At 39.3% G+C, this 27,177-nt stretch overlaps 1 protein-coding gene across 2 annotated transcripts in view; it reads left to right on the top strand.

The window, feature by feature from the left end:
- The first annotated feature begins 4,164 nt into the window (after positions 1-4,164).
- Positions 4,165-27,177, top strand: part of FHIT (fragile histidine triad) — a 733,138-nt gene continuing 710,125 nt past the window's right edge. For both annotated transcript variants that reach the window (XM_005868429.2, XM_014541387.1), the window contains exon 1: positions 4,165-4,279. In XM_005868429.2, the coding sequence (XP_005868491.1) occupies positions 4,177-4,279 (103 nt within the window). In that variant the 5' untranslated portion in view covers positions 4,165-4,176. The remainder of the gene's footprint in view (positions 4,280-27,177) is intronic.

Below are 27,177 nucleotides of genomic sequence, written 5' to 3'. Positions count from 1 at the left end.
AAAAACTGGTTCTTTGAAAAGTTAATAGGCTAGATATAATTCTTGTAAGACTGATGAAGAAAACCATACATACATTAACAAAATAAGCAAATAATCATAAACAAAACACAAAATAGGCAAAAGACACATTTATGGATTACATTTTTAATCTTAAAAGAGTATTACAATGTTTTATCATTAAAGTGGACAATTTAGGTAAAAAGGATATATGCCTAAAATATGAAGTAAGAAAAATCTTAATCAACAAACATAAAATAAATTATAATAATTACCATAACTTAATTCCCTGTAAAATAAAAAGGGGCACAAACAGTTTGATAGTGAGTTCTATTTAATTCACAAGGGACAGAAAAATTATTTATGAAACATTTTATAGAACAAATTTTAAAAGCCAATCTATGAAGTTTGATTTTTAAAACAAAAGGGAAAACATATTGACCAACTTTTTTATGACATTAAAAACCGCAAAGAATTCTGGTGTAGCAATGTATTAAATACATTCTGACGAAGTTGAATCATAAAAGTGAAAGGATGCATTTGGCATTTTAAAAAATCTGTTTCTGTAATTTACAATGTTAATGGCAAAGAACAAGAAATTATATCACCAGCGATAATGAAAAGGCATTTATTTATTTTTTTCTTTTTAAAATGGAGCCAACCCTTAGGAAACTTGAAATGGTGATTTCTTTTTTAGCTCTTAATCAACAAACATAAAATAAATTATAATAATTACCATAACTTAATTCCCTGTAATATAAAAAGGGGCACAAACAGTTTGATAGTGAGTTCTATTTAATTCACAAGGGACAGAACAATTGTTTATGAAACATTTTATAGAACAAATTTTAAAAGCCAATCTATGAAGTTTGATTTTTAAAACAAAAGGGAAAACATATTGACCAACTTTTTTATGACATTAAAAACCGCAAAGAATTCTGGTGTAGCAATGTATTAAATACATTCTGATGAAGTTGAATCATAAAAGTGAAAGGATGCATTTGGCATTTAAAAAAATCTGTTTCTGTAATTTACAATGTTAATGGCAAAGAACAAGAAATTATGTCACCAGCGATAATGAAAAAGCATTTATTTATTTCTTTTTAAAATGGAGCCAACCCTTAGGAAACTTGAAATGGTGATTTCTTTTTTAGCTTGATAAAGACTTTCTACTAAAAATTTATGTCAGAAATATTTCTTAATGAAAAAAACTGCTTTAAATGTATTCCTTTTAAGCTTGGAAACAAGACAAGAATGCCTGTTGGTCCTACTTCCCAATATTACTAGATCCCTTACCAATGCAGTAAGACAAAGAAACCAACAAAGGTAGAATTGAGATGAGAAATATAATTATTTCTAAGTCAAATCATGTACAGTTGACCCTTGAATAATATAGCTTTGAACTGCTCAGGCCTACTAATAACACAGATTTCTTTCAATAAATATAGAGTTGCCCTCTGTATCCTTGGGTTTTGCATCTTCCATTGGGAATAGGCAGGCGTGGAGGGTCAATGTAAGTTATACATGATTTTGATTATGTGGGGGGTCAGCATCCCTAACCTTTGCATTGTTCAATAGTCAACTGTATGTAGAAAACCAAAGAAAATCAGAAGAAACTATTAATACCATACAAGAGTTCAGCTAGGTTGCCAGGTTATAAAAGCAACATATAAAAATAACATATCAATAGCTTTACACTGTATTGGGAGTAACAAATTATAAACTCTGATAGTAAGATACCATTTATAATAGTGACATAAACTAAGAGCTATCTAAGACCAAATTTATTAAACATATAAGGGAAATTTAAGACCCTATTATAAGAGTGTTATGAAGGTATTATAGAATATAAATGTATTTATTTATTTATTTGAGAAAGAGAGAGAAATATCAGTTTGTTAAGAATATATTTTTATAACTTTATGGAAGAGAAGGGTTTGTTAAATAAGATTCACAAAGCACAACTCATAACAAGAAAATTAATTAACACATCAAAATGAATGTTTTTTGGCCCTGGCTAGGTAGTTTAGTTGGTTAGAGCATCATCCGGATATGCCAGGGTTGCGGGTTTGATCCCCAGATATACTGGCCCTGGCTGGGTAGTTCAGTTGGTTAGAGCATCATTGGATATGCCAGGGTTGCGGGTTTGATCCCCAGATATATAAGAATCAACCAATAAAAGCACGAATGGACATGGCTGTGTGCCAATAAAACTTTATTTGTAAGTACAGGCCTCAGCCTGGATTTGGCTTGTGGGCTGTAATTTGTGAAGTCCTGCTGTACAGTGTTAAGAATGCCTTGTAAAAATTTTTTAGATTCAACTCCCCCTCCGAAACAATCAACTGATATTTCTCTCCTCTCTCCTTCTCAAATGAATAAATAAATAAAATGAATTCTTTTTTTCAATAGAAGGTATGATTAAAAAAAACACCCAAAACTAACAGATGGTGAACATATAATTGTCATGTTTAATAGATCAAGATCAGTATTTAGAATGTACAAGGGACCCTGAAAATCAGAAAATAGAAGAAAGGAAACCAATAAAAAAAGAGGGCCCAGTATGAATTGGCAATTTATAGAAGGAGTTATATGCATACACACACCTCCCATTGGAGACAAGCAAATTAAAATTAAGAAATGCTGTTTTTCCTATATATCAATAAAAGCTAGGAAATCAGATATCCTTAAGTACTAGCAAGGATATGAGAAAATAGGAATCTGTGTGTATTACTTCTGGGATGCAAACTGGAGCATATATTTTATAAAATGTATGTGTATAACCTAAAATCCAATAGTGGGGCTCTAGTATAGATACTCAGGAAAATATGTGTATGGATTCAAGAACTGGGAGAGCAGTTGTGTTTGGTCAGTGGTTCTGAATCATCTGCACAGCTTATTAAAGCATAGATTGCTGGGCCCTTCTCCCAGAGATTCTGGTTTGGGAGGTCTGATGTAGGAATTGATCATTTTCATTTCTAATAAGTTCTCAGGTTAGGGAAACACCTTGAGAACCACTGGGTTAGATGATTTTCAACGTCTTTGATTTTTAAGATCGTTGTAAATGTCCTAGAAACCAGTGTTTCCATCATTAAGGCAAACCTTCCATTTTATTTTATTTTTTAAATATATTTTTATTGATTTCAGAGAGGAAGTGAGAGAGAGAGATAGAAACATCAGTGATGACAGTGAATAATCTATTGGCCTCTTGTACACCCCACACTGGAGATGAAGCCAGCAAACAGGACATCCTGGTTCATAGGTCGATGCTCAACCACTGAGCCACGCCGACTGGGCACCATCTTATTTCTTTGTAGCTGTTAGGTTCTGCTCTGCTGGTGCCTCTACAATGGATGATGTGTGTGTAGCTCTCTATATCTTTTGGGTCATTGAGAACATTAGAATCATTAAATATATTTATTGGTTTGTTTATAAAATATCAATTTTCCTTAATCTTTTTAAAATTAAATTTATTGGGGTGACATTGGTTACTAAGATTATATAGATTTTAACTGTGTCCATTTTAGCTTGCTGCATCCTGGCTCTGTGTCAACCAGGATTTATTTTCACCTGGAACTATATTTTGCCCCTTCCCTTTTTTCCCCCTCAAAATATATCTCTTTAATTTTGGGAATTTTACTAGCATAATTCTACGGAAATGCTTGTATGTTTTTGTAATTACAGGCAAGTTCAAACTGTGTTTGTACTTTTTCTAAATGGCTTTTATATAAACAAAGATAAAACCATTGAGAAAAAGTATTTAAGAGTTAGATAATTTAGAATAAATGCTTAACAATGAAAAATTTTAGCTGAGCAAAGTTGACGAAATGGATGGGTAAAAATAAAAAAGCACCTGACAGATCTGGCCTAGTAGATTTGGGTGAAGGTGGCAACCTGAATGCAGAGGGATTAAGAAGACCATGTTATTGCCCACCTGCAAGCTTCTGCTGGAAGCCATTTACTCCAATTAAGTGATGGGGAGAGAGGAGCTTTTCAGGAGGACTGACCCAGAATACATCATAGTGGACATTGAATGAGGGGCAGCTTAAATGATGTCTTCTCAAGTAAGAATCTGTAGCAATAGAGTTTGCTTTCTGTAAAGTGGTATATGATCTGAGTTTCTCAATTGACTTTTATAAAGGTCCTAAATCACTTTTTCTTTCAGATTCCAACTGAGAGAACATGTCATTCAGATTCGGCCAACATCTCATCAAGCCCTCTGTGGTGTTTCTCAGGACAGAACTGTCCTACGCCCTCGTGAACAGGAAACCTGTGGTCCCAGGACGTATCCTTTGTTTTAAGAGAAGAAAAATTTTAAAAGCCTCTGAATCTAACACACCACATGAATACAGGATTGGCCTCCAGTATCTGTCCGAAAGGTAAACAAGGAATCCACTCTGCACCTCCCCCTCTTTGGACAAACCAGGTAAGATGTTCCATTTATTCTCGATTCAGTTGGTGGCACCGGTAATATGCTTGATCAGTTTTGCAGAACTTCTGGAAAGAGTTGCTTAGCAACTGTGGCTTCCGAGGAGAGTTTTTGCCTGACCTTTTCACTGTGGTAGCTGTGTAAATAAATAGGTGCTTCTAAAATGGTCCCAATAAATATCATGGACACTTTGTTTTCAGTTATCAATTGTGAATTTTAATAGTAAAATAGAGATTGGGTGGAACTTTTGTGAAGTGAAAGTAAGGGATTATGGGAAGATTTCAAACTCATTGGTTTCTTTGCCTCTTGGAAATCATTCAAGCTGGAAGCTTTATTTAAATTCATATACATAAATATGCTTACAAATATTTTTTTCATGGTAGGGTCTAAAATAGCATTTTGTCTTGGAAAACATCCCAGCTTCTAGATCAGCGGTTCTCAACCTGTCGCCTAAGGGGTTGCCTAAGACTATCGGAAAACACATATATAATTACATACTGTTTTTGTGATTAATCACTATGCTTTAATTATGTTTAATTTGTAACAATGAAATTGGGGGTCACCACAACATGAGGAACTGTATTAAAGGGTCGTGGCATTAGGGAGGTTGAGAACCACTGTTCTAGATCATTGTCCCTCTGACTATCGAGATGTAGTCTTTCTTCCTATTGACTTCCATAGGAACCTTATTCTTTGCAGTGGAAATAGCAGGAGTTTGTTAAATGCTTTGGAGAGTAATTTTTATGATGTTGAAGATACCACTTGTGATTGTGTGCATATGACTTTTGTACTGACTCTTTAGAATTTTTTTTCTCTTTCTGCCTAACTCAATTTACTCTGCAGAGTACAACAAAGCATAAAATTTTATATTTTAAGATAACAAGAATATTCCACACTGAGACATGATTTTACTTTGAAATATATTGCTAGTAATTCTAAATCTATAAATATGTCAATTTTTTTTTCAGAGTGAGTTATATTTTTTTCAGTGGGAATTTTCAAAGTGCTTGAGAATTTTATGACTATTCTTTCTTGGCCTTGTAACTATGGTACATCAAAAAGAATAGAAACAAGAAAATATGCACCAAAAGATAGTTGTGATTTTATGATAGACTTTCAAATTTCTTGAATCCAAATTTTAACTAAATTAATTTTGTAAATTTATAAAACTAATGACCACAGCAATAAATCAGTGAATGACATATGCTTTTCTTGATATTATATAATGCCTCTTTAAATTCATAAAAAATAGCTTAAATTATACTCAATATTAGAAAAATTCATTCTTTCGTTTATTGATGTAAAAAAAATTAAAAAGTGGAATGATTTAGAAAGGTCCTATAAAACGGAACAATTTTTAAGTTGTATGCCAGTCTTGTAGTGGGTTCTTCTCAAAGACCTGCAGTTCTTGAAATAACAGAAGCTTTTTGCATTTTATTTCTTCATTTGGTTGTACTGCAAGTTTGCAGTGTTCTCTTTCCTTTGAGGAATTTTTTTAAGCAAAACGTTAGGAATTCCAATGTCAAAAGAATATGGTTTAAATGCCATCTCTTTTTGGGTGCCAGCTTTAATTGACTTCTGTCAGAAAACTGAGGGAACCTGGGAAGGGATGTGAATTTAGATGAAGAAATTTTAATGCCTTCGACTGAGAAAATGTGGGCTTGGAGAGCTGCACTGCCTTTTCAATGGTTAATAATGGAATGAACTCTGTGAATTTTTTACTTACATCTTGGTAGTAAGAAACTTGCTTTTTCATACTGTTTTAACCCACTCTGAATGTGTGATGTGTAAGACCTGGTCACAGATGCTTTGGAACACAAGAAACTGACATGTCTGCTTCTGGGGCTATGTCTGCCCCGAGCAGTGAGCAGGTAGTGAGTGATGATTGCATTTGTCCCACGGGCACTGGGATTGCCATATGGAAGTGAGTCCTGGTCAGTTACTGTGTCTTTGAGCAAATGCCAAGGAGATGGGGGACATTGTATTAAAATAACAAACGTACTTGTTTGGAAGGGAGCAAGCAGGACCCAGTCCTTTCTGAGGACAGAACAGTGAGAACCAGATCGTTTTGTCATCAGTTCACTCTGAAAGGTTATCTCCCATCTGCGGTTTTTAAGGTGGTCCCGGGGCCAGGAGAGGATGCATTCAGGCAATCCTTTTTATATGATGATTTTGTAGGTTTTTCTTTTACTTTATCTTTGTAAACTCTGTTAAGTAATGACTGTGAGGAGAATCTTAATAAGTTACTTATTCCCTTGCAGAAAGCGACATTCTTTTGTCCTGTGATTTGGGAATTGAAGCTGTGGATAGTTCTGCCCACTAACATTTCATAAAATAATTGGTGATATGTCTGCAGCGGGCTTTAATCTTTCCCCAGCATTCTAGTCTGTCTGCTCTCATTTAGCCCCTTGGGTGGGTCAGCGAGCCTGTGTCTGGATCTCCAATCAAGCCTCTACCTCGTTCTGAGTCACCCTCTGATCATATGGTTTTCCTATTCCCTTGCTTACAAACAACTATTGAAAATAATGAGTCTCCCCGCAATCCTTGCCTTTTTTTTAAGGATAAAGTCCAAACTCCTTAGCATAGTTTTGAAAAAAAAATCATTATCTTTTTTTAAAGTTCACTTTTATTTTTCAATTGAAGTTTCCATTCAGTACTATTTTGTACTGGTTTCAGGTGGTTAGCATAGTGGTGGACAATGTACTTTACAGAGTGGCCCCGCCTGGCACCGTGCATGTCTTACTCAGCCCTTCCCAGCTCTTTGCTAAACAAGCATGTGTTTCTGTTACCATTTCCCCTGCACTCTCTTCCCCTGCGACCCTTCCCATCCTTCTCATTTCTGCTCAAGTGCTTTGATACCCGTCCCACCTGTGTAGGAACCACATATTCTGTCCTTCTTGTGACACTTGGCTCATTAGTCACATGTTGATTCATTCAACAGTTATTACTGAGCTCCTACTCTGTGCCAGGCATCATTCCAAGCAAGTCTCCCATTCTGCTTCCTGTCACAATGGGCGCATTCCTACTGGTGTCTGCCCTGAGTCCTTAGTTCCTGGGAAGGGGTGGGAGCAGGCCCTGCTCTGGCACAGCTCTTTGTCCTGGCATCCGAGTACCTGCTGCATTTAGTGAACCTGCAAATGTCAGGAGTACCCAGATCATTTCAGCTAATGGGGTGGGGCAGTAAGGGTCTGCGAGGTCCTGCCTGTCAGCATTCCCTGCACAAAGCCAAGTCTTGCCACCATTTTATTCCAGATTTTTTAGTATCATATTCAAGCTCTGTTTTCCCTTCATACCTTGTCAGTGACAATCTTATTTATATTTCTGTGCTATGACTGTGCCACGTTAAGTCTAAAAGCAGTGAATGAATGGACGGCTGATGGGAAAGGGTTCTTTCCCTCCCTTTTGTGTATGTTGCATGTTAATCTGTCAATGGACAAGTCTGTATTTTAAGGGAAGTACATTGGCATCCTTATGTGAACTGGAAATTTTTATCTTGTATTTTTGGTGATTTCTTTTTAAAAAGAGTATGCAGGTGGCCTTTGGGGAATGTGCCATTCAGAAGAGACTTATAAATGTCATCTTTGAACTTGTGCCCTCGCTAACATTTTGAGGGCTCCCCATCCTCAAGCCTTTTTTCCTATGACTTTGCTTCCTGACTTTTTCATACCTTTCAGAGGAGGAGAGGAACTGTCAGATCAGGGGCTGAGGATCTGCTTTTGAAGCAAGACTATTTGCTTCCTGCTCAAAGAGCCACTTCAGCCCCTCCTTGTCCCCACCTCAGGCAAACACTCTGTTCGGCGCAGTGTTTGAAGCCGACTGAATAGCTCTGGCCTCCCTGGCGCACCACTCTAGAAGAATGTGTCGGAATGTCTTTAATCCATTAATTTCTTGTTCCTGGAAAGTGCTTTCCAAAGTGTCTTGGTGAGAGAGCAGAAGCATCTGGAATGGCATCTTTAGAATTCAGCAGGAGCCCCTCACTCCTCAGTGTAGCCCAGCTCCTGTTCATGGCTTACACACATTTGAACCAGGATGGTTACCACTTCTCCCCACCCCCTCCCTTTGCATTGTGCAGTGCCTACCTCTCATCTTGAGTTGAGCATGAAAAATAAATTTGAACATTAGCGGAATCCATTTGGGGACTAGGGCTTTTATTGTAAATAAAATTATTCATTTGTTATGTCCTGTAGTTTTCAGCAGACAGAGTATTGATCTTGGGTTTGCTTTCAGAATGGCATAAGGAGCTGTAATATCAGGGGAACGTGGCAACATTTGTGGACGGGATGAATGTGGTGTGTAACGACAGAGACAAACCTCCCTTGCTGGCCATACTATATTATACAAATCATTTGTCAATAGATTATTGAATTAGTTATTAGAAAGCAGATTTCTCCAAACAGGAGCATCACACACAATGTTATCAGGGCCAAACAACGTTAGAATGATGCATTGAGGACAGCCTTCCAAGGTGTGTTTGTGAAGAATTGGACTAAGTAACTTAAAGGACATTTCTGCTGATGTATTAGAAACAAAAGTTTTGTACAATGGAAATTGTGCTCTAAGGTCCAACTTCAATAGATAAAAAAGAAAACCCTGGTAAATGTCTTTTAAAACACAATTTCAACTATCCAAACAAGCGATGTTTAGATTTCTCTCTTTTTCAGACCATTTCATGTTGAGTTCTCCTCAAATAAATGAAGAAAGAATAAAAATAGCTTCTTTACTTAACAGTGCTTTTTTCAGAAGCACTATAAGCTCTAAGATGCTATAGATAAAAGTGCCCTTTTAATCCTTCCGTAAAAATCAGAAATATTCGTCATTTCCTAAGTAGGTTGTAATGTTGTGAATTTCTTTAATTGTTCAGGAAACTGCAGTTATTAGTGATCTGATGATCTTTCATTTCTCAAAAGTTTCTTTACAAGCCTTCCTGTGCAAATAAAATGAGCGCAAGCACATTTTAATATCTTTATTACTAAAGATAGATGTTTTTGCTCTTAAATTTCCCCAAGCCTATGTCTGTTTTTGCACCCTCTGTATGCCTGCTGCATATTAGGAGGTTCAGATACTCTTGGAGAGATGTTCAAAGACAATCTTGCCATCCTTTGTCCTGAGCTGTCACTGGGCAAGCTAGTTTTCTTGTCATATTTTCTTGCCTTTATTTGGCAGATTATTGCATTCCAAAGCTCTGTGTGTAGCCGTGGTTGCTCAGTCAGAGTGCTCTTTACCCTGTTTCTATGGGGAAGATTCCCATGTAGTGTGCACCTGTCTTTGGTTAGTAGAGGGCATTGCTACCAGCTAGAACCAGCTTGTGGTGGCATTGGCCAGCAGGAACAAAGGGAGCTCTGGGATGCTCCTGTAATTCACTGAGTTGCTTGACATCTTGTTTTCAGTGTCTAGAACCTGCCACAGAGGATCCTGCCAGCCTCCACTGCAAGGCAAACCTTGTGTGACCGTCATCCATCTCAACTTGTCATCTGAGAAATTGTCACAGAGAGCAAATACATTTGTTCTCAAACCCCAGGTTTTTAGTTGATAGTGACCTTGCAGTGTTGAGGAGGATTCTGAGGCCGCCTTCAGGGTCAGCGGGCAGTAGCTAGCTATCAGGTTCCAGAAGAGAAAGGGGAGCCACCCTGGCCAGGCTCTAACTCTCCCACGTTTATTTTTTGTTCCTGGAGCTGAGACTGGCCTCTTTACTGTTATTATAGACAGCATGATGGATTGTTGGCACCTGAAACTGAAGGGGTTAATAGATACTTTGTATGTGTGCAAGGAACATTTGAAATTGGATGGAACAAAATGGGTGGACTTTATACACTTTACTCTGGCTCCTTCATATAAAGGTGGCCCGCCTGTGAAACAGTGTGCCTGAGCCCTGTACATCTTGGTCTGTAGGCCTCATCTAGGCCACCTCCTACTAGCCGCTGCTCCCCGGCTCCTTGCTGCCTGCGGCGGGGGAGGACATGCACGCGATGGCATTCTGGCTCACTTGGCTCCTTGCTTGTTACTTAGTTTTCCCTTGACCTTGACCACTTCTCCTTAGTAGGGTTTGCCTTCTGCGTTAGGCCCTGCTGTGAACGAGCTGAGACGGGCTGCCTGCACATGCTTATGTGTTAGAGGAGGAAACTCCAACTGGCTTTTCGATCAGAGCTTTCAGGGGGTTCCTGCATTCTCTCAGAATTGCACAGAACCGATAGAATCACTTTTATAACCAGTTAAAGATACCTCTGCAATCTGCTGATCTATACAAAATATAATTTTGTGTGAGGGTAGGAAAGAGGAAGATGATATTAGGAGTGCTCTTTCTCCCACTCTAGCAAATGATACAATGATAATTTTATATATGTATTAAAGTCACACTTTGAATATTTCTTATATTAATTGCAAAAATGAGAAGTCTGTAACACAGAAAACCATTCCCCATTCCTACTTATTTCTTTGTGAAACTTTCCTCAGGTAATTTCAAACTATCACGGTGAGCAGTCACTGAACGCGGTTCATTATATTCTGGGCACATTTGTGATCTGCTTTCCATGAAAGTCATCAGATTGGGAGGAACAGGAAGAGGCTGGGCCTGTGCTGCCAGCCCGGCGCTGGTGACAGAATGTAATTAGAAGTAATGAATGGAATAATACATCATTACTCAAAGAAATGTCATGAAATTAACTCAAATAATGCACAGTGTATCCTGATTTCCATTTTCAATGAAAATAGATTTGTTAGAACATCAGTAGACAGTTCATGTTTATCCTATATCTTCATACACATATCAAAACTGTTAAAATCTATTGAATAAATATACATGCATTTTCTACAACACAATAAGTTAAGATGGCTTTCTTTTGCTAATAGAGTCTCATGGATATTCTTTATTATATACATAATGTGTATATATGTTCACTTCTTAGAATTAGCATAATTAATTTATATTTAATGCAAATTAATGATCTCATTTATTTACTTAGCTCCCATTTCCTTTCTCAAACTAATTGACTGAAAACATAACTACTATACATTTGCAAATAGCTCTTGGGCATAATTCTTAAATTGGCCTTGTCCTAAAAACTGCCTACAGTATTAGCCATCTGAACCAGCTTTGTGATCTAAAATATTTTTCTGGGATTTCTGCTCCAGGCTTTAAATATGCTTCAGGAGTCTCAGTTTGGCTTAGATATACCCACAGCTGGGGGTTAAGAGGTGGGTCGGTATGTCTTAGGCAGAGGAGTTGTTTTTATGTGTAGCGGTTAGTATGACACGTGGCACTGACCAATGTGATAGGTGTTCTGGAACCTCTCTGCTGGGCCAGACATGAGCCTGTTAATTTCTGCATTTTGGGGAGACCTAGGGGTCCCCAGTGAGGCATAGAGGAGTGAGCAGCACTCGGGGAGTAGTGAGTACAGAGCACTTCAATTTTTTAATAACAGAAATGGGTGTGACAGTGGGTATAGTTGCAGTAACAGCCCTGGTTTTAGAGAGGCAAAAACTGATAGGAGGAAGCTGCCATTAAATCCTGGGGCTCAAATCTGGTATTTATTCTTCAACATCATGGAGGCTAGCAGAATAGTAGATTGACCCATTAGTTAAAAACAACAGAATTCTCTTTTCGTTCCCAATGGCCATCATCCTTATGATGAACTGGTAGCTTCCTACCAGTGGGTCTGGGGAAGCCTGGCTATGAGACCCAGGCAGGGTTTTCTGTCTTTTCCATGTGGGGGTGGCGGTGTGGAAAGTGTACACACACATACACACACGCACGCACACCTTATTAATATCTTCTGTTAAAAATATTTTGGAAATTAATTAATTAAAATAATGTTTCAAGATGAACAGTGCAATTGGAGTCAGTATTTTGCTTTGTGTTCACTGACCCATGAACCTTTGAAATAGAAAAGCTGAACCTCAGGCCAATGGTGGTCCTACTTCATGGTAATCCAGACTGCACCCAAACTCCTAACCCTCATGCCATTGTCTTTCCGCCCTCTAGTTGTCCACATGTGCAGCCAGACTTCCTGTGGCGTCGGTTAGGTGTTCTGAGGACCTATTCTCCCTAGTTTCAAACCTTCCCCATCACTTCTGCTTTCCAGTGCGTTATTGTTGTAAGATAATCTTTTAAAATTTTTATTTATTGACTTCAGAGAAAGAGAAAGAGAAACATATATTTTTGTTGTTCCACTTACTTATGCATTCATTAGTTGATTCTTGTATGTGCCCTGACTGGGGATCAAACCTGCAACCTTGGTGTATCAGGATGATGCTCTAACCAACAGAACTACCCGACCAGGGCTCTCCACTGCTATAATGTTGTAAATCTATACTCTGCCACTCATACTTTTCCTTGACTTCTGTGGGTTTGTTGTTGTATCATAATCATCAGTATTATTCAAGAATAGGATTAGCCTTGGTGACTTCTGAAAGGCTGCAAGGCTTAAGCCTGACACTGCGGGCTGGAGTGTGGGCCGGGCAGTTAGCTTGACGAGCAGCAGAGTTTGCTCCGCGGTGCAGTCTGGTCCAGGAGGAGATTCGTCTGGCTCTCTAATTTTTCTCTTTTCTAATAGGTTTTGAAATGGCTGTAGTTATCAAGAGCTCTTTTCATTTTCAAGATTTATTCCCAGTTCAGGAGATTTGTTGGAACTAAGAATTATCTGTTGAGTGCTCATACTTTAACAGTAAACCATGATCCCCTTCCATTCACCAAAGCTGATTGCTTTAACAGTTGTTAAATAAGATATGTCAGGATAAAATAAATCAACAGAAATTACATTAAAATCTTGGAGTGTTTCTCATGCAGACATCTGGAATACTAGTTAGTATTTTCTGTTCTGTTTAGGGACCAAATGCACCCCTAGGAGCTTTTTCTCATGTTGCTGTATCTGCGATAATGAGATTGAACTTTAGGAGAGCAACACACATTCAGTGGGACTTTCCACATTGCCCTGGAACATGCGCAGCTAAGGTCTAACAGAAAGGATGTCAGCAGTTATGGAGAAATACCACGTGTGAGAGACAGCCAGCCCCACCACACTGCACCATCCTCCATGCTCCCACACTCCGTAAGGCAGAAAGTCAGACCCGTTGGAATGAAGAATGGGAGAGGCTTTCCTCATCCCTCTTTCTGGAGTGATTACTCCTACTGCCCCTAAAGTCATGTGTGAGAGGACCCTCAAGGCTCTAAGCTGGATGATTTCAATAAAAGAATGCTGGCATCTTGCCCCCTGGCTTACTGTTGGCTGAGCTGTGGCACCGGCACTGGCAGGCGATGCAGGCCCTGCCCTCAGAGGGTGACAAGACAGGACAAGCACTAGGAGAGCTTCCCATGTGCTCTGTGAGTTTGGGATTGCACGTGAGCCCAGACCAGTGCTTGCTTCTCATTTACATAGTGCTGAATGCAGAGTTGGGTCGGGGAGGCTTTTGGCGTGGCCTCCAGTAGAGCAAGAAGAGACTGGGGAATAATTCCTAGGGAAGAGATGGAACAACCTTGCTATTCCACCCTAAGTTTCTGTAGCCCTTGGAGGAAACACACAAGCAGATCCCTAGGTTCTTGTAAAGGTTCATGAATGTCACTGTAGCAGGCAGGTGCCTCAAGGCTGCTCAGATAGACTGCTCAACTGAGGCACTGGCCTATCCAGCAAAGAGGTTGGGTCATGGTCTACTTGCAAGTTATAAAGGGAAACATGACTTTCCTTTTGTAAATGGATCATCAGAAACAGATAGAGTGATGGTAAAGCCTGAATTCCTTCCTGGAAATAACATATCTACCAACTCCAAACTATGCAGGGCCCCCCATGTTTGCAGAGGTCCCCTCAGATGGAACTGGAATTGGATCAGGGACACTAGCCTTTCACCTGCTGACAGTTACCTGAGATCACTCAGCCTCTAACAAAAGGATGAGGAGTCCTGGCTGGTTTGGCTCAGTGGTTTCTGCCTCAGACCAAAAAGTTGCAGGTTCAATTCCCAGTCAAGGGCATGTACCTAGGTTGCAGGTTCCTGAGCCCCAGTAGGGGTGCATGTGGGAGGCAACCAATAGATGTTTCTCTCTCCCACTGTGCCTTCCCTCCCTTCTACTCTCCGTAGAAATCAATGGAAAAATTATCCTCGGGTGATGATTAAAAAAAAAGAAAGAAAGGCCAGTTTGGCTCAGTGGATAGAGTGTTGGCCCTCTGACTGAATGGTCTCAGGTTCGATTCCTGGTCAAGGGCACATACCTAGGTTGCAGGCTCAATCCCTGGCCCTAGTCAGAGTGAGTGCGGCAACCAATGGACATGTCTCTCTCACATAGTTGGTGCTGGCTGAGTTGTGGCACCAGTGATGTTTCCCTCTCTGTGTCTCTCCCCCTCACTTCCACTCTCTCTAAAAATCAATGAAAAATATCCTTGGGTGAGGATTAACAACAACAACAAAAGGCTGAGGAGCTCAGCCTCAGGTTGGGGAAGAAGCTGACAGAGAGCGCTAAGTGGTCAGGCTGCATCTTAAGCCTATGCTGGCAAGGACATGGACTTTTCATATGAGACTGGACTGTTAAACTGGAGATAATTTTTAAGAATTTTATTAACATGTAATTCACATACAAAATATATAATCTTCAGGTAAACAATATAATGATTTAATATTTGTACATATTGCAAAGTGATCAGCACAGTGTGTCTAGTTAACATGTGTCACCAGACATTACTCCAGAATTTTTTTCGGGTGATGAGAACTTGTAAGATTTACTCTTAGCAGCTTTAAAATATGCAATACAGTATTATTAGCTATAGTTGTTGTGCTACACTTTATTTCCATGAAATATTTATTTTATAACTGGAAGTTTTTACCTTTAGACCCCTTTACTCATTTCTCCCATCTCTCCCCACTCGCAACCTCACCTCTGGCAACCACCAATCTCTTCTCTGTTTCTATGAGTTGTTTTTGTTTTGTTATTTAAATTCCACATACACGTGAGATCATACCGTATTTTTCTTTTTCTGCCTGACTTATTTCACTTAGCATAATGCTCTTAAGGTACATCCATGTTGTCACAAATAGTAAGATTTTATTTTATTTTTATTTTATGGCTGAATAATATTCCATGTCTATAGATGCCATGTTTTCTATATCTGTTTATTCATCAGTGGACACAGGTTGCTTCCATATCTTGGCTGTTGTAAATATTGCTGTGATAAACATGGGGGTTCATATACCTTTTTGATTTGGTGTGTTCATTTTCTTTGTGTTAATACCCCAAAGTGGAGTTGCTGGATCATACGGTAGTTCTATTTTTAATGATTTGAGAAAACTCCATACTGTTCTCCATAGCGGCTGCACCAACTTTAATCCCACCATCAATGAGAAAGGTTTTCCTTTTCTCCACATCATTGCCAACACTTATTTGTTGTCTTTTTGACAATACTCATTCTAACAGGTGTGTGGTTTTGATTTGCAATTTGGTTGTAGGGAGGTATTTAATTAATGATTCAATCTCTTTATTAGTAATCATTCTGTTCAGATTTTCTATTTCTGGAGATACTTTTAATTATGAAAAGTGAATGCAAAGTTATAGACTCTGCTGAAGATGTTCCTGAGGGTCTGTGAGGGGTTCCATATAGAATGACTGGCAAAGTGATAGCAAAGGATACAACTGCAGCTCATCCTCACCTCCACCAAGTTGAGATTCTTCAAGCCCTGTTTATGGAAGCAAAGGGATGACATCATAAATCCTGAAGAAAAAGTGGTTTGTCACTGAGTACTGTGTTAGATAGCAGTATGGGGCTTGTTGATTGACTTAAAACATAGGAAGAGAATCTTAAATATAGTAGATGTTGGATAAATATCTATGGGATACATTTAATTTTGTTTCAAAACAGGGTGGTTGGGTAAATGTACCTTCATTTATTTATTTAACAGATATTTTCTGAAGGCCTGCTCTATGCCAGGTTCTTCTGATCTGCTTTTCTAATTCTGATCTAAAGTTGGCATACACTTAGGCTGAAGAAATACCAACCCAAGGGTTGAATGCTATTGGATGTTTTGGAATAAAAGCAGCCAGAGTGATCCTATTAGACATGTTGAATCCATGTCACTTCTCTGCTTATTCCCCCACAGTGGCTTCCTGCTTTCCTCAAACTAAAGCCAAAGTTATCACAGTGATCCACAGGGTCCCCACATGAACTCTACCTGTCCCTGCCACCATCCTTACTAGTTATCACAGTGATCCACAGGGTCCCCACATGAACTCCACCCTCCTCATTTTACTAGTATCCACCGTCATCTTATAGTACGTTGAATGGTGACTCCCCAAAAATGTCTTAATCTGTGGAACTTTGAATATTATCTTACATGGAAAAAGGTCTTTGTAGTTGCAATTAAGTTGAGGATAACATCTTAGATAAACTGGGTAAACCCTAAATCTAATGGCAAGTATCTTCATAGGAGTGGGAGTTACACAGAGAAGAGGTGAGGGAGGCAGAGTGATGGGGTCACAGGTGAAGGAATGCTGGCAGCTACTAGGAGCTGGGAAAGGCAAAGAACAGACTTTCCCTTGGAGCTTCCAGATGAAGGACAGCCCTTTTTCACTTTGATTTCAGGCTTCCTACCTCCAAGCTGAGAATCAGTTGCTGATGTTTTAAACCACAAGTTTGTGGTAGTTTGTCTCCGCAGCCACAGGAAACTGATACAGTCCCCACACTGGTGTTCCTGCCACACCCACTTCCTGTTCATCAAACATTCTCCAGTGGTTCTCAACCTGTGGGTCGCGACCCCTTTGGCGGTCAAACGACCCTTTCACAGGGGTCGCCTAAGACCATCCTGCATATAAGATATTTACATTACAATTCCTAACAGTAGCAACATTACAGTTATGAAGTAGCAACGAAAATAATTTTATGGTTGGGTCACAACATGAGGAACTGTATTTAAAGGGCCAGAAGGTTGATAACCACTGTCTAAGCGTTCTCTGGCCTCTCAGCCCTGAACCAGCCATCCCTTCTCCTTGGAATGCAGTTAGGTGTATGTATGCTGGGCCCTGTCATCTCCTGCAGGCCTTTATTCAGATGTATGCCAATGTCTCAGGATGCTCGTCCCTTTATTTTAATATTGCACCACCCCTCCCATTTTATATTTTGCAGCATTCATACCCTAACTTGCTCTATAACTTAGTATTTTTGCCTCAGGGTAACTGGAATGTGAACTCTGTGAGGTTGGGGGTTGCTGTCCCATCTGCTCCGGACTACATCCTCACAGCCAGGGACCTGGCCTGGCGCATGGCAGGCATTCAGTAAATGTTTGTTAAATGAGTAGCCCTGGTTGGCCAACTGAACTGTTTATCTTTAAAGCTGAAAAAGAGGCAAGAGTCCTCATTTAGCAAGTAAAACGAGTTGATCAAGTTTCACACCAAGCTCTGTGCTGCCTGTCAATTGAGTGTCAACCTGGATTTTTACATAGTTACACACATGCACACACTCACACTTGGATGCATATTCATCACTTCAAAGTGGCCTGCTCTGAAAAGAAGTAACAGGTGGCTTCAGCATGGAACAGTGTCTTCCCCTGCCCACCCTAGCACAGCTCTCATAGATTTCACGTGGGTCCCAGCCAGCCTGGGGAAAGCAGTTACTTCTTGGCTGCGCCCTGTTTCTGAGGTGACATTTTATGTCCTCCTAAATGTCACAAATTAACCCAGGGTTTGATAACTCATCAGCTAGTGAGATGTGATTTCCCATGATTTTATATGCCCCTCCCTGCTCTCCTCAGGGAGTCTAGAGCTGAGTTTTATGCAGTTTTTTCATCTTTTAGTGTTTTTTTTGTAGTCCTGGCTTTCCCCTCATACAGATTCTCTTACATGCATCGTTACTTATAAACTAGAGGCCTGATGCACAAAAATTTGTGCAAGAGTAGGCCTTGCTTCCCTCTAGCACCCGGGACCCAGGCTGGCTTCCCTCCGGCCCTGGCTTTGTCAGGAAGGACATCCAGAATGACATCTGGAGGGATATCTGATCTAATTAGCATATTACCCTTTTATCATTATAGATGTTTCTTTCTGATGAATCCCTGTGATAAGATCTTCTTTAAGTTTACTGTTATTTGTACAATAGCCAAGGCATTGCCATGGCAGTTTGTCCATTTATTTCCTGGAATGTTGAAAAATGACTAAAGTTGACTGATAAAGTAAAATTAAGTGTTTTGAAAAGATGAAACGGCCCTGGCCTGTGTGGCTCAGTTGGTTGGAGCATTGTCCTGTACATGGAAAGGTCTTGAGTTACATTCCTGGTCAGGGCATAAACCTAGGTTTCTGATTTGATCCCTGGTCAGGGTGAGTATGGAAGACATCCGACTGATGTTTCTCTCTCTCTTTCTCCCTTCCTTTTTCTCTCAAATCAGTGACTGGATAACGAAGGTGAAGGGATTAGCTAAAAACATACATGTATACCCCATGGACACGGGCAACAGTGTGGTGAAGGCCAAAGGAGGGGGAGAAGGGTGGATGAGAGTGGGCAAAGGTGGGGGGAGGAAATTGGGGACATCTGCAATAGTGTCAACATTAAAATTTTTAATATAAATAAATAAATAAAAGCAAAAACAAATTAATGAAAACATATCTTCAGGTGAGGATATAAAAAAAATAAAGAAAAATAAAGATAGAACAAACAGACCCAGCCAGGTGGCTTAGTTGGTTGGAGTGTCCTCCCATACACCAAAAAGGTCGTGGGTTTGATTTCTAGTCAGGGCACATACCTAGGTCATGAGTTCGATCCCAGGTTGGGGCACATACAGAAGGCAACCAATCACTGTTTCTCTCTCTCTCTCTTCCTTTTCCTCTATCTCTAAAATTCAGTGGAAACATATCCTCTGTTAAGGATTAAAAAAAAAAAAAAGGATGGTAAAGAGAATGACCCAGTCCTATTCAGTGACACTCCACTAATAAAGACCAGTGTCTGTACCTGCATAGTCCAGCAAGTAGGGCAGTTACAAGGATATACACAAGCCTCATACACGTAAGGAAAGTTCGTTGTTATGGCCCTAAATAGCCAGAGAGTGTGTCTATTGGTCAGGGGTAAAATTACACTTTCATATTTTACAATTATATCTTGATTGACTTGGTGAAGTGAAAATGTTGGTAACTCCGATAGTGGGAGGGCAAGTGGGATGGAAGGGAGCTTCCATTGACGCACTCCCACAGGGGGAGCGCTGCTCAGCCAGAAGCCGGGCTCACCACTGGCGAGCGTAGCAGCAGGAGCCTCTCACGCCTCATGGCAGCACTAAGGACACCTTGGGGATCCCAGACTGCGAGAGGGCGCAGGTCGGGCTGAGGGACCCCCACGAGTGCACAAATTTTTGTGCACTGGGCCTCTAGTTTAAAATAAACCTTTAAATTGATGGAAATTTGACAATCTGTAAAACTTTTAGTTTTCCTTTTTTTCCTGTGAGGCATGGTAAAAATACATATTCTATATTATATATATTATATTATATTACATTTATGTTTTATATGTATGCCACACATATGCTTTATATATATATGTTGCACATTTATATATAATTTTATATATGTAAATCAAATTTCTGCTGTTTTTAGTGCCTGGGGAGATAGGTGAGGGAACGATCCTGGGCTCATTCATGACTGCGAGTTACTCTGCCCCAGTGGTTTTAAATTACATCTCCAGGGGGGTTCCTTTAGTCTAGATGTTCAACTCTCACTAACCATAATGGGAGTTACTGTACACATCTCTCCACATACACACAGCACTGAAAAATGACCCTCTCGCACCACCTTTGTGTCTTGCCCTTTGAACTAATTTCAGTGGATTTTTTTAGTGAAGCATCATCTCTGTGCAGTCAGTCCTCTGGGTGCTGAGGTTGCTAACAATTCTCCACAGGCAACGGGCCTTCATTTTTCAGTCCTCAACCAACATGTGCTGGAAGTGTCTGGCCAGCACTGATCACTTTCTGGACTATAGACTTCTCTTTTATTCACTTTCAAATGATGCTATTCTTTTTTTCTCTTTTTTTACCCCCCCTTTTTTTCCCCCACGTCCACATCTCAGCTTCCTGAGAGTACATACTAGGTGCTCAGCACTAATGTAGTTTTGAAACTATTGAAATGTTATGGAGAAAAGGAATTACATATATTCAAGGCATTTGGTGTTTTTTAGCTAAAGAATTTCTTGACTAAATGTTTTGTTTAAATTATGTCTATGTAAAAGCAACCTAGTTATATCAAGTGTAACAGATTTTTAAATCTTGCATTTTTAATTATAAGACTATCTGCCTATTATAGGAAATAAGAACCATCTATAATCTCATTACCCAGAAATAGCCCATGTGAAAAAAACAAACAAAACTTTTCTATTCTATTTTTTATGTTTCTCTACAAAACAGAAACATTTTATAACCTGATTTTTTACCAATTTTACTATTGACATTTTCTGATGTTTTAATATATACTTATAACTAGGATTTTTAATGATGGAGTAATATTGTATCATATGGATCTACTATAATTTCATATTCGCTATTTAACCTATTTATAATGAATATTTTGGTAAAGCATCTTTGATCATATTCCTGATAAATTTCTTGATCTGTAATCACTTGCAAAAATGTTATGTGTTGTTTAAAATGGCAAATATCCTCAAATTTGTTTTACACCAGCAATACATGAGAACATGTATCTTATTATAGCCTCATCAACTTCAATAATTTAAGATTTGGAAGTTTGTCCAAACCTTTACCAAATTGATAGATTTTACTTATGCCATTCCACTTGTAGCTGAGTGATATAGGGTTGATTTTTAAATGTACTTATGAATTATTTTCTTCAGTTAATGTCCTCTGGTCCTTTTTCTATTGGGCTATTTATTAAAGCTCAATTTGTTAGAGATGTTCTAGGAATTAACCTCTGCCTATCATACTTGTTGCAAATAGTTTTATTTTGGCCTCACCCTGTTCAATTTTCTTATATTATTAACATAAAGAACTGTTATTATTTTTGTATTTAAGCTTATCAACTTTGTCATTTTTGAGTTTTTACTATTCTTTTAAGCTTACAAAGTCTTTCTATCCTTCCTGAGATAAATATTTATGTATACTTTCTTGTGTTTTTTGAAATATTTTCTTTTTTTTTCTTTAGTCTACTATTACCAAGAAGTTCATAGCACTTCATGGGCAAGTTTTTAAAAGTTCACTTTATTTTTCCAGCAGCCCTTTGAAGGAGGTAGAGAATGCTATTTCCAAGTTAAAAATTAGGAAACTGGGCGTGTGGCAATGAGCCAGATAGTTGTGTTCTAGAAGCAGAGCTGTGCTTTCACATTCTAAGAGTAATAATACATATAGACTTCTTTATTGAACTCTTAGTTTGTCTTTCTATTATTAACTATTAATTTTTACATATTTTCTGCTTAGAGGTAATATTGGAAAGGGAGATCATGGAAAATTTGGCAATTTTGTAATGTGTCTTCTGAATTATAAAAGATGTTATATTAAATATGATGTGTTTTACATTCTAGATTATGCTTAACATAATTACCATATAAAATGCACCCTCTGATATTATAAACCTTTGAAAAAGATAAACCATACATGGCAATCACCAGTTAGCCAGATCTTTTCATTATGCAGAATACTGTTTTTCACTGTTGGTGAAAAACAGAGAACACAGCAATCTAGGAGGTCATCTGCCTGTGGCCTGAGTAGAGAGGCAGGGGGATATCCCATTTCCTATGAGTCTCATGGTCTGAGAATATGTGGGAAGTCTGGAGGAATTGAATAGAAGAATTATACATGCAGTCAAAATTACATCATGTAGAGAAATAATATAAGTAGAAAAAAGATATTTATAATAAATTCTTCATTCTGTGTCCATTTTTCAGATGACCTCCTGAATGAGCTTTATCAGTTTCTAGAAATGAAATTAATAAAAATTTGTCCAAATAGAAATATATTTAATTTAATCCTGATATAGTGTTTACTTTTTAAAAAAATGATATACAGTTGACATATGATATTGTATTAGTTTTGATACATGTATGTATTGTGAAATGATTACCACAATAAGTTTACTTAAAATCCATCACCACATGGTTACAATATGTTCTCTTGTGATGAGAACTGTTTTTCAGTTTCCTTCAAATTTCTCTTTTTTTCCCCTTTTTTATTTGTTGGGGTGGCATTGGTCAATAAAATTATGTAGGTTTCAGGTGTTTAGTTCTATAATACATCATCTGAATATTATATTGTGTTCACCACCCCAAGTCAAGTCTCCTTCCACCACCATTTATCTCCCCTTTACCTTCTACCTTCCCTCAACCCCTTTCTCTCTGATAATCACCATACTCTAGTCTGTGTCTATGAGGGTGTTTTGGGGTTTTGTTTTGTTTTTCCTTAATCCCTTCATCTTTTTAAAAAGATCTCTCTTTAGCATTAACTCTTGATTGTTTATAATCATTCACCCACTTTTTTTATTATAAAATACATTTGAATTGGTCATCTTAACTTCCTGACATGTTTTAATGGCCCAAATCGAACATAAATTGCATTATGTTCCCATGAGACTTCCCACTTTCTCATGTGACTTTGAACATGAGAGGGTTTTGAAGATAGGATGCTGCTACCAATCCTCAGTGGAGTGGAGATCCAATGTTTTTTTATTCTTGATCTCAGGTAGCTGAAGTATGCATCTTTATTGAATTCTCTATTTACTGGATCCCCTATGATAACTCTCTTTATTATAACATGGCTGTACTTGTTCATTCCTACTGAAGTGGTCCCTGTCCTTTCCAATTCTGAGAACAGAAAATTCAGGATAGTGAAGTCACCGATGACAGAGATTCTGCCCGCAAAATCAGTGACTACCTATGTAATTACTTTTTAGCATTACTCATATAACATTTTTATATGCCATGAGATTTTTCTAAGCATTTGATAAACGTTCATTTAAATTCATAAGCAATCCTCAGGCAGGTACTATCAGTACCTCTGTTTTATAGATGAAGAGATAAGTTACTCAGAGCTTAACTAATCCAAATCAAACACATATGAAGAGGCAGAGCCAGGTTTCACACCCAAATGGCAGAACTCCAGAGAGGATGATCTAAACGAGGATCCCAGGGTTTCTGAGGGTCCCCGAGTGCCTTCCGCGAACCTGTGAGCTCTTTCCTTTTCCAACTATATATCTGCATGAGATCAGCTTTTCTTCCTACGCTTCAGCCAAAAGACATGACAGATTGAGTATAGGAGGGGAAATGAGAACGCCATACATCTCATCAGCCTTTCATAAGAGCTTCACAAAACTGTGAAACATCGCCCCTCTTCACACATTGTTTTTGGAATATGTGATTATTATAAAATTATTATGTTACCATCCTGGTTTATTGCTTTCAGCAAACCAACAGGTGTTTTACAATGTTCTCAGTTGTAATTTTCAATTAAATGTCAGTAGGTAGGATCCACACGAGCACATGCTCTCTGACAGTGTTAAGGGTTATGGAGACCAAAAGGTTTGTGCACTTCACCTCTGAGCCCTGTACTTTGCTTCCTCACCCTTTACCTCAGCTCTAGCTTCTCCTATCTTTCCCCACTATTTCTGATTTAATGCACCCCTAAACAGAGAACAAAGGTGTGAGCCTTATGTTCTAAAGGCAAAGGTGATTGGAGCACCAGGAAGCTGAGCCTAGGCTGACGGGGGTGAGCTCTGCAGCCCCTGCCCCGCTGCACTCCTCCCTGGGAGCTGGCTCTGGAGCTCAGGTAAGGTTTCCCCCCTGGTTACCTCCTGCTTCAAGTGGGGAAATGGTACTGACCTCATCAGGTGGCTATGAGCATCCTGTGAGTAATGCCTAAACCTGTGTAAACGCTCAAACTCTCCTGGGCATGTGTGAAGGGTTCAAATATTAGCTCCATTGTGAGGTTTCTATGCAATTATGAGAGTTCTACAAGCGTCCAGTGTGATTTTGTGTTCCATGAGTTTCTTAATTTCTTTCTCTTCCTCATTTGCACATTTTGTTATTGAAGCCTAAGCTCCCCAATTGAATTCATTTCCTTACCTGGTCTATGAAAGTGGCCTTTTCTTTTCTTTTTTTAATTGTATGTGGTTAGTTCCATTTGGGGTGGGGAAGCTACCAGAGCACTTTTCTCTTCCTGTAAATTTGCAAATATGGAAACTGTCATCCCTCCTCCCTCAGCTGTTTGCAGTTCACATCCCGTAAATGTATAGATTTTCCTTCCTCTGTTCCCCACGCCGTCAAGGGTCGATGAGTGTATTCTGTACCAGGATGGGGTGGGGAGGCTCTGCAGCCTCTGCCAGCTGTATTCAAAGTTGCTCCCACTCCCTGGCTCAGGGCTGGCTTTCCTCAAGGCCTCAGACCACAGGGGGATCTTGTTACCCTTGTCCAGTGGCTGTTTCTCCAGCTGCAATCCTGTGCTCCAGGTCGAAGGCTGGCCTCTTCCTCTGTGAGCCCGCTCTCTTGTCTGCCTGTCTCACCTTGTCAGCATCAGTGCGCTGTCCCCATGGGAACGGGTAACTAGCTGCATTTTCTCATCCAGCCATGAGGCCACAGTTCACATGATCTGACACACAAAGGCCCGTCTTCCCACAGGGACTGGTGTCTGTGTGGGCGGCAGAGAGGGCACCCTCAGAGGCCGCCGGTGCACTTCGCATCTGTGTGTCTGTATGAATGCATCAAGACGGCCTCCGTTTCTCCTGATAAATCCGGGACCATTCTTCTCGCACAGACTCCCAGGCTGTCTTATTGACAGTGGAGATAAAATGCCTGTGATAAAGACTTGGAGGATTTTTAAACTCCAAAGAGAATCTTATCCTGGCTAGTCTTAACTGAAAAGCATTTTTCTTTTTTTTTCTTTTTTTTTTTAATGTGGGAGGGAAATTATGTAATTGTAAATAATTTAATTGTAAATTAAATATTTTGAACTTTCTTTGCTTATTTGGGCCATTTCTTCTGCCAAAAGTGATATGAGCTGACTTACAAAAATATTTACAGTAGAACAGCTTTATTTTTTTTATAAGTGAGAAATTGAGATAGAAAAAAAAATACCTGGGAAAGTACAATGTATTGTGTGAATGTGATTTTAAAAATAAAAATAAACAAGACTTTAAACAATCAAACTCACAGAAATATTGAAAAAAATGGTTCAGTGATCACCTGCTTCTCCCTCACCAAGATTCATTAACTTTTTGATATGCCCATGCAATATCAGTTAAACAGTGATGCAGAAGTCAGTGTCAGACAGAACAAGGGCCTCAAGGTCTGGGCAGCTCTTACTATTGCTAAATGTTCAAGTTAGCAGGTATTTTGTAGATGCAGCTGTAAACAGGATGCGCTTGATAGGAACCTAATCAGATAAGTGAAGCCAACTGCAAAGAACAAATCAACATGCAGTTAACCAAACAGAGTATATACACAATGGCTAAGCCTCCCTTTGGGGAGATGGAGCTTTGGATGTGAATTCCTTCTCTCCTTTAGTTGCTGCAAGTAAATGAAACTACCTAAGGAACACCATGTCTGGTTCTTGAATAGAGCACCCCAAGCAGCTAACCCTTGAGTTGAGTAACATCAAGATATTTCACTCCTAAATCATTCAGCACGCATCTCCCAAGGTACCCTCCTACACAACTACACCCAAGAAAGTCCACCTCAGTTCAGTGATTTCATTGTAGCTTCCATGCCTACATATGCTTCCATAATAAAAGATCCAGTCAAGGTTCACACCCTGCAGTTGGTTTTTAGATGTGCAACACTTTACTACTTCCCTTGATTCCTCATGGCATTAAATCATTTGTACATCCCATATAATATTCCTTTCTCTAATTCATCTATGTTCTCATAATTCAGATGAGGTCAAACATTTCTGGCAAGGGCACCAAATTGGTGATGTAGGCAACTTACCACTGCATTACACCAGGGCACTGCCAAGCTTTGTCCACTGGGTTAGATGATGACTGTCAGATCATCCTGTTATAAAATACATATTTTTTTTCTTTGTAATTGGGGTAACATTACAGACTGCCACTCATTATCTGAAATAAAAAAGCAAAGCTGAATTTTTAAAAATGTTCTTTTTCAATTACAGTTTATATTCAATATTATTTTGTACTAGAGGCCCAGTGCATGAAAACTCATGCACTCAGGGGGGTCCCTCAGCCAGGCCTGTGCCCTCTCCCAGCCCGGGACTCCTCGGGGGATGTCCATGGGGAGCAAGCCTAAGCCACAGTTGGAATCCTTAGCACTGCAGAGGAGGTGGGAGAGGCTCCTGCCACCACCACTGTGCTTGCAGCCATCAGCCCAGCTTGTGGCTGAGCGGAGCTCCCCCTGTGGGAGTGCACTGACCACTAGGGGGCAGCTCCTGCATTGAGCGTCTGCCCCCTGGTGGTCAGTGCGCATCAGAGTGACTGGTCATTCTGGTTGGGGTCAATTTACATATTAATAGGATTAGTTTCAGGTGTGCAGCATAGTGGTTAGAGTGACCAGCGGTTCTCAACCTGTGAGTCGTGACCCCTTTGGCGGTTGAACAACCCTTTCACAGGGGTCGCCTAAGACCATCCTGCATATCAGATATTTACATTACGATTCCTAACAGTAGCAACATTACAGTTATGAAGTAGCAACGAATATAATTTTATGGTTGGGTCACAACATGAGGAACTGTACTTAAAGGGCCAGAAGGTTGAGAACCACTGGGTTAGACAATCATACACTTTACAAAGTGTTCGTCTCAATTTCCATTGCCTACCTGGCACCATACATAGTTATTACAATATTATTGACTATATTCCCTGT

This window comes from Myotis brandtii, unplaced genomic scaffold (assembly GCF_000412655.1).
Source record: "Myotis brandtii unplaced genomic scaffold, ASM41265v1 scaffold268, whole genome shotgun sequence".
NCBI classification, from domain to species: domain Eukaryota; kingdom Metazoa; phylum Chordata; class Mammalia; order Chiroptera; family Vespertilionidae; genus Myotis; species Myotis brandtii.
Note: the sequence above shows the minus strand (reverse complement) of the source record. Positions and strands in the feature narration are given on the sequence as shown.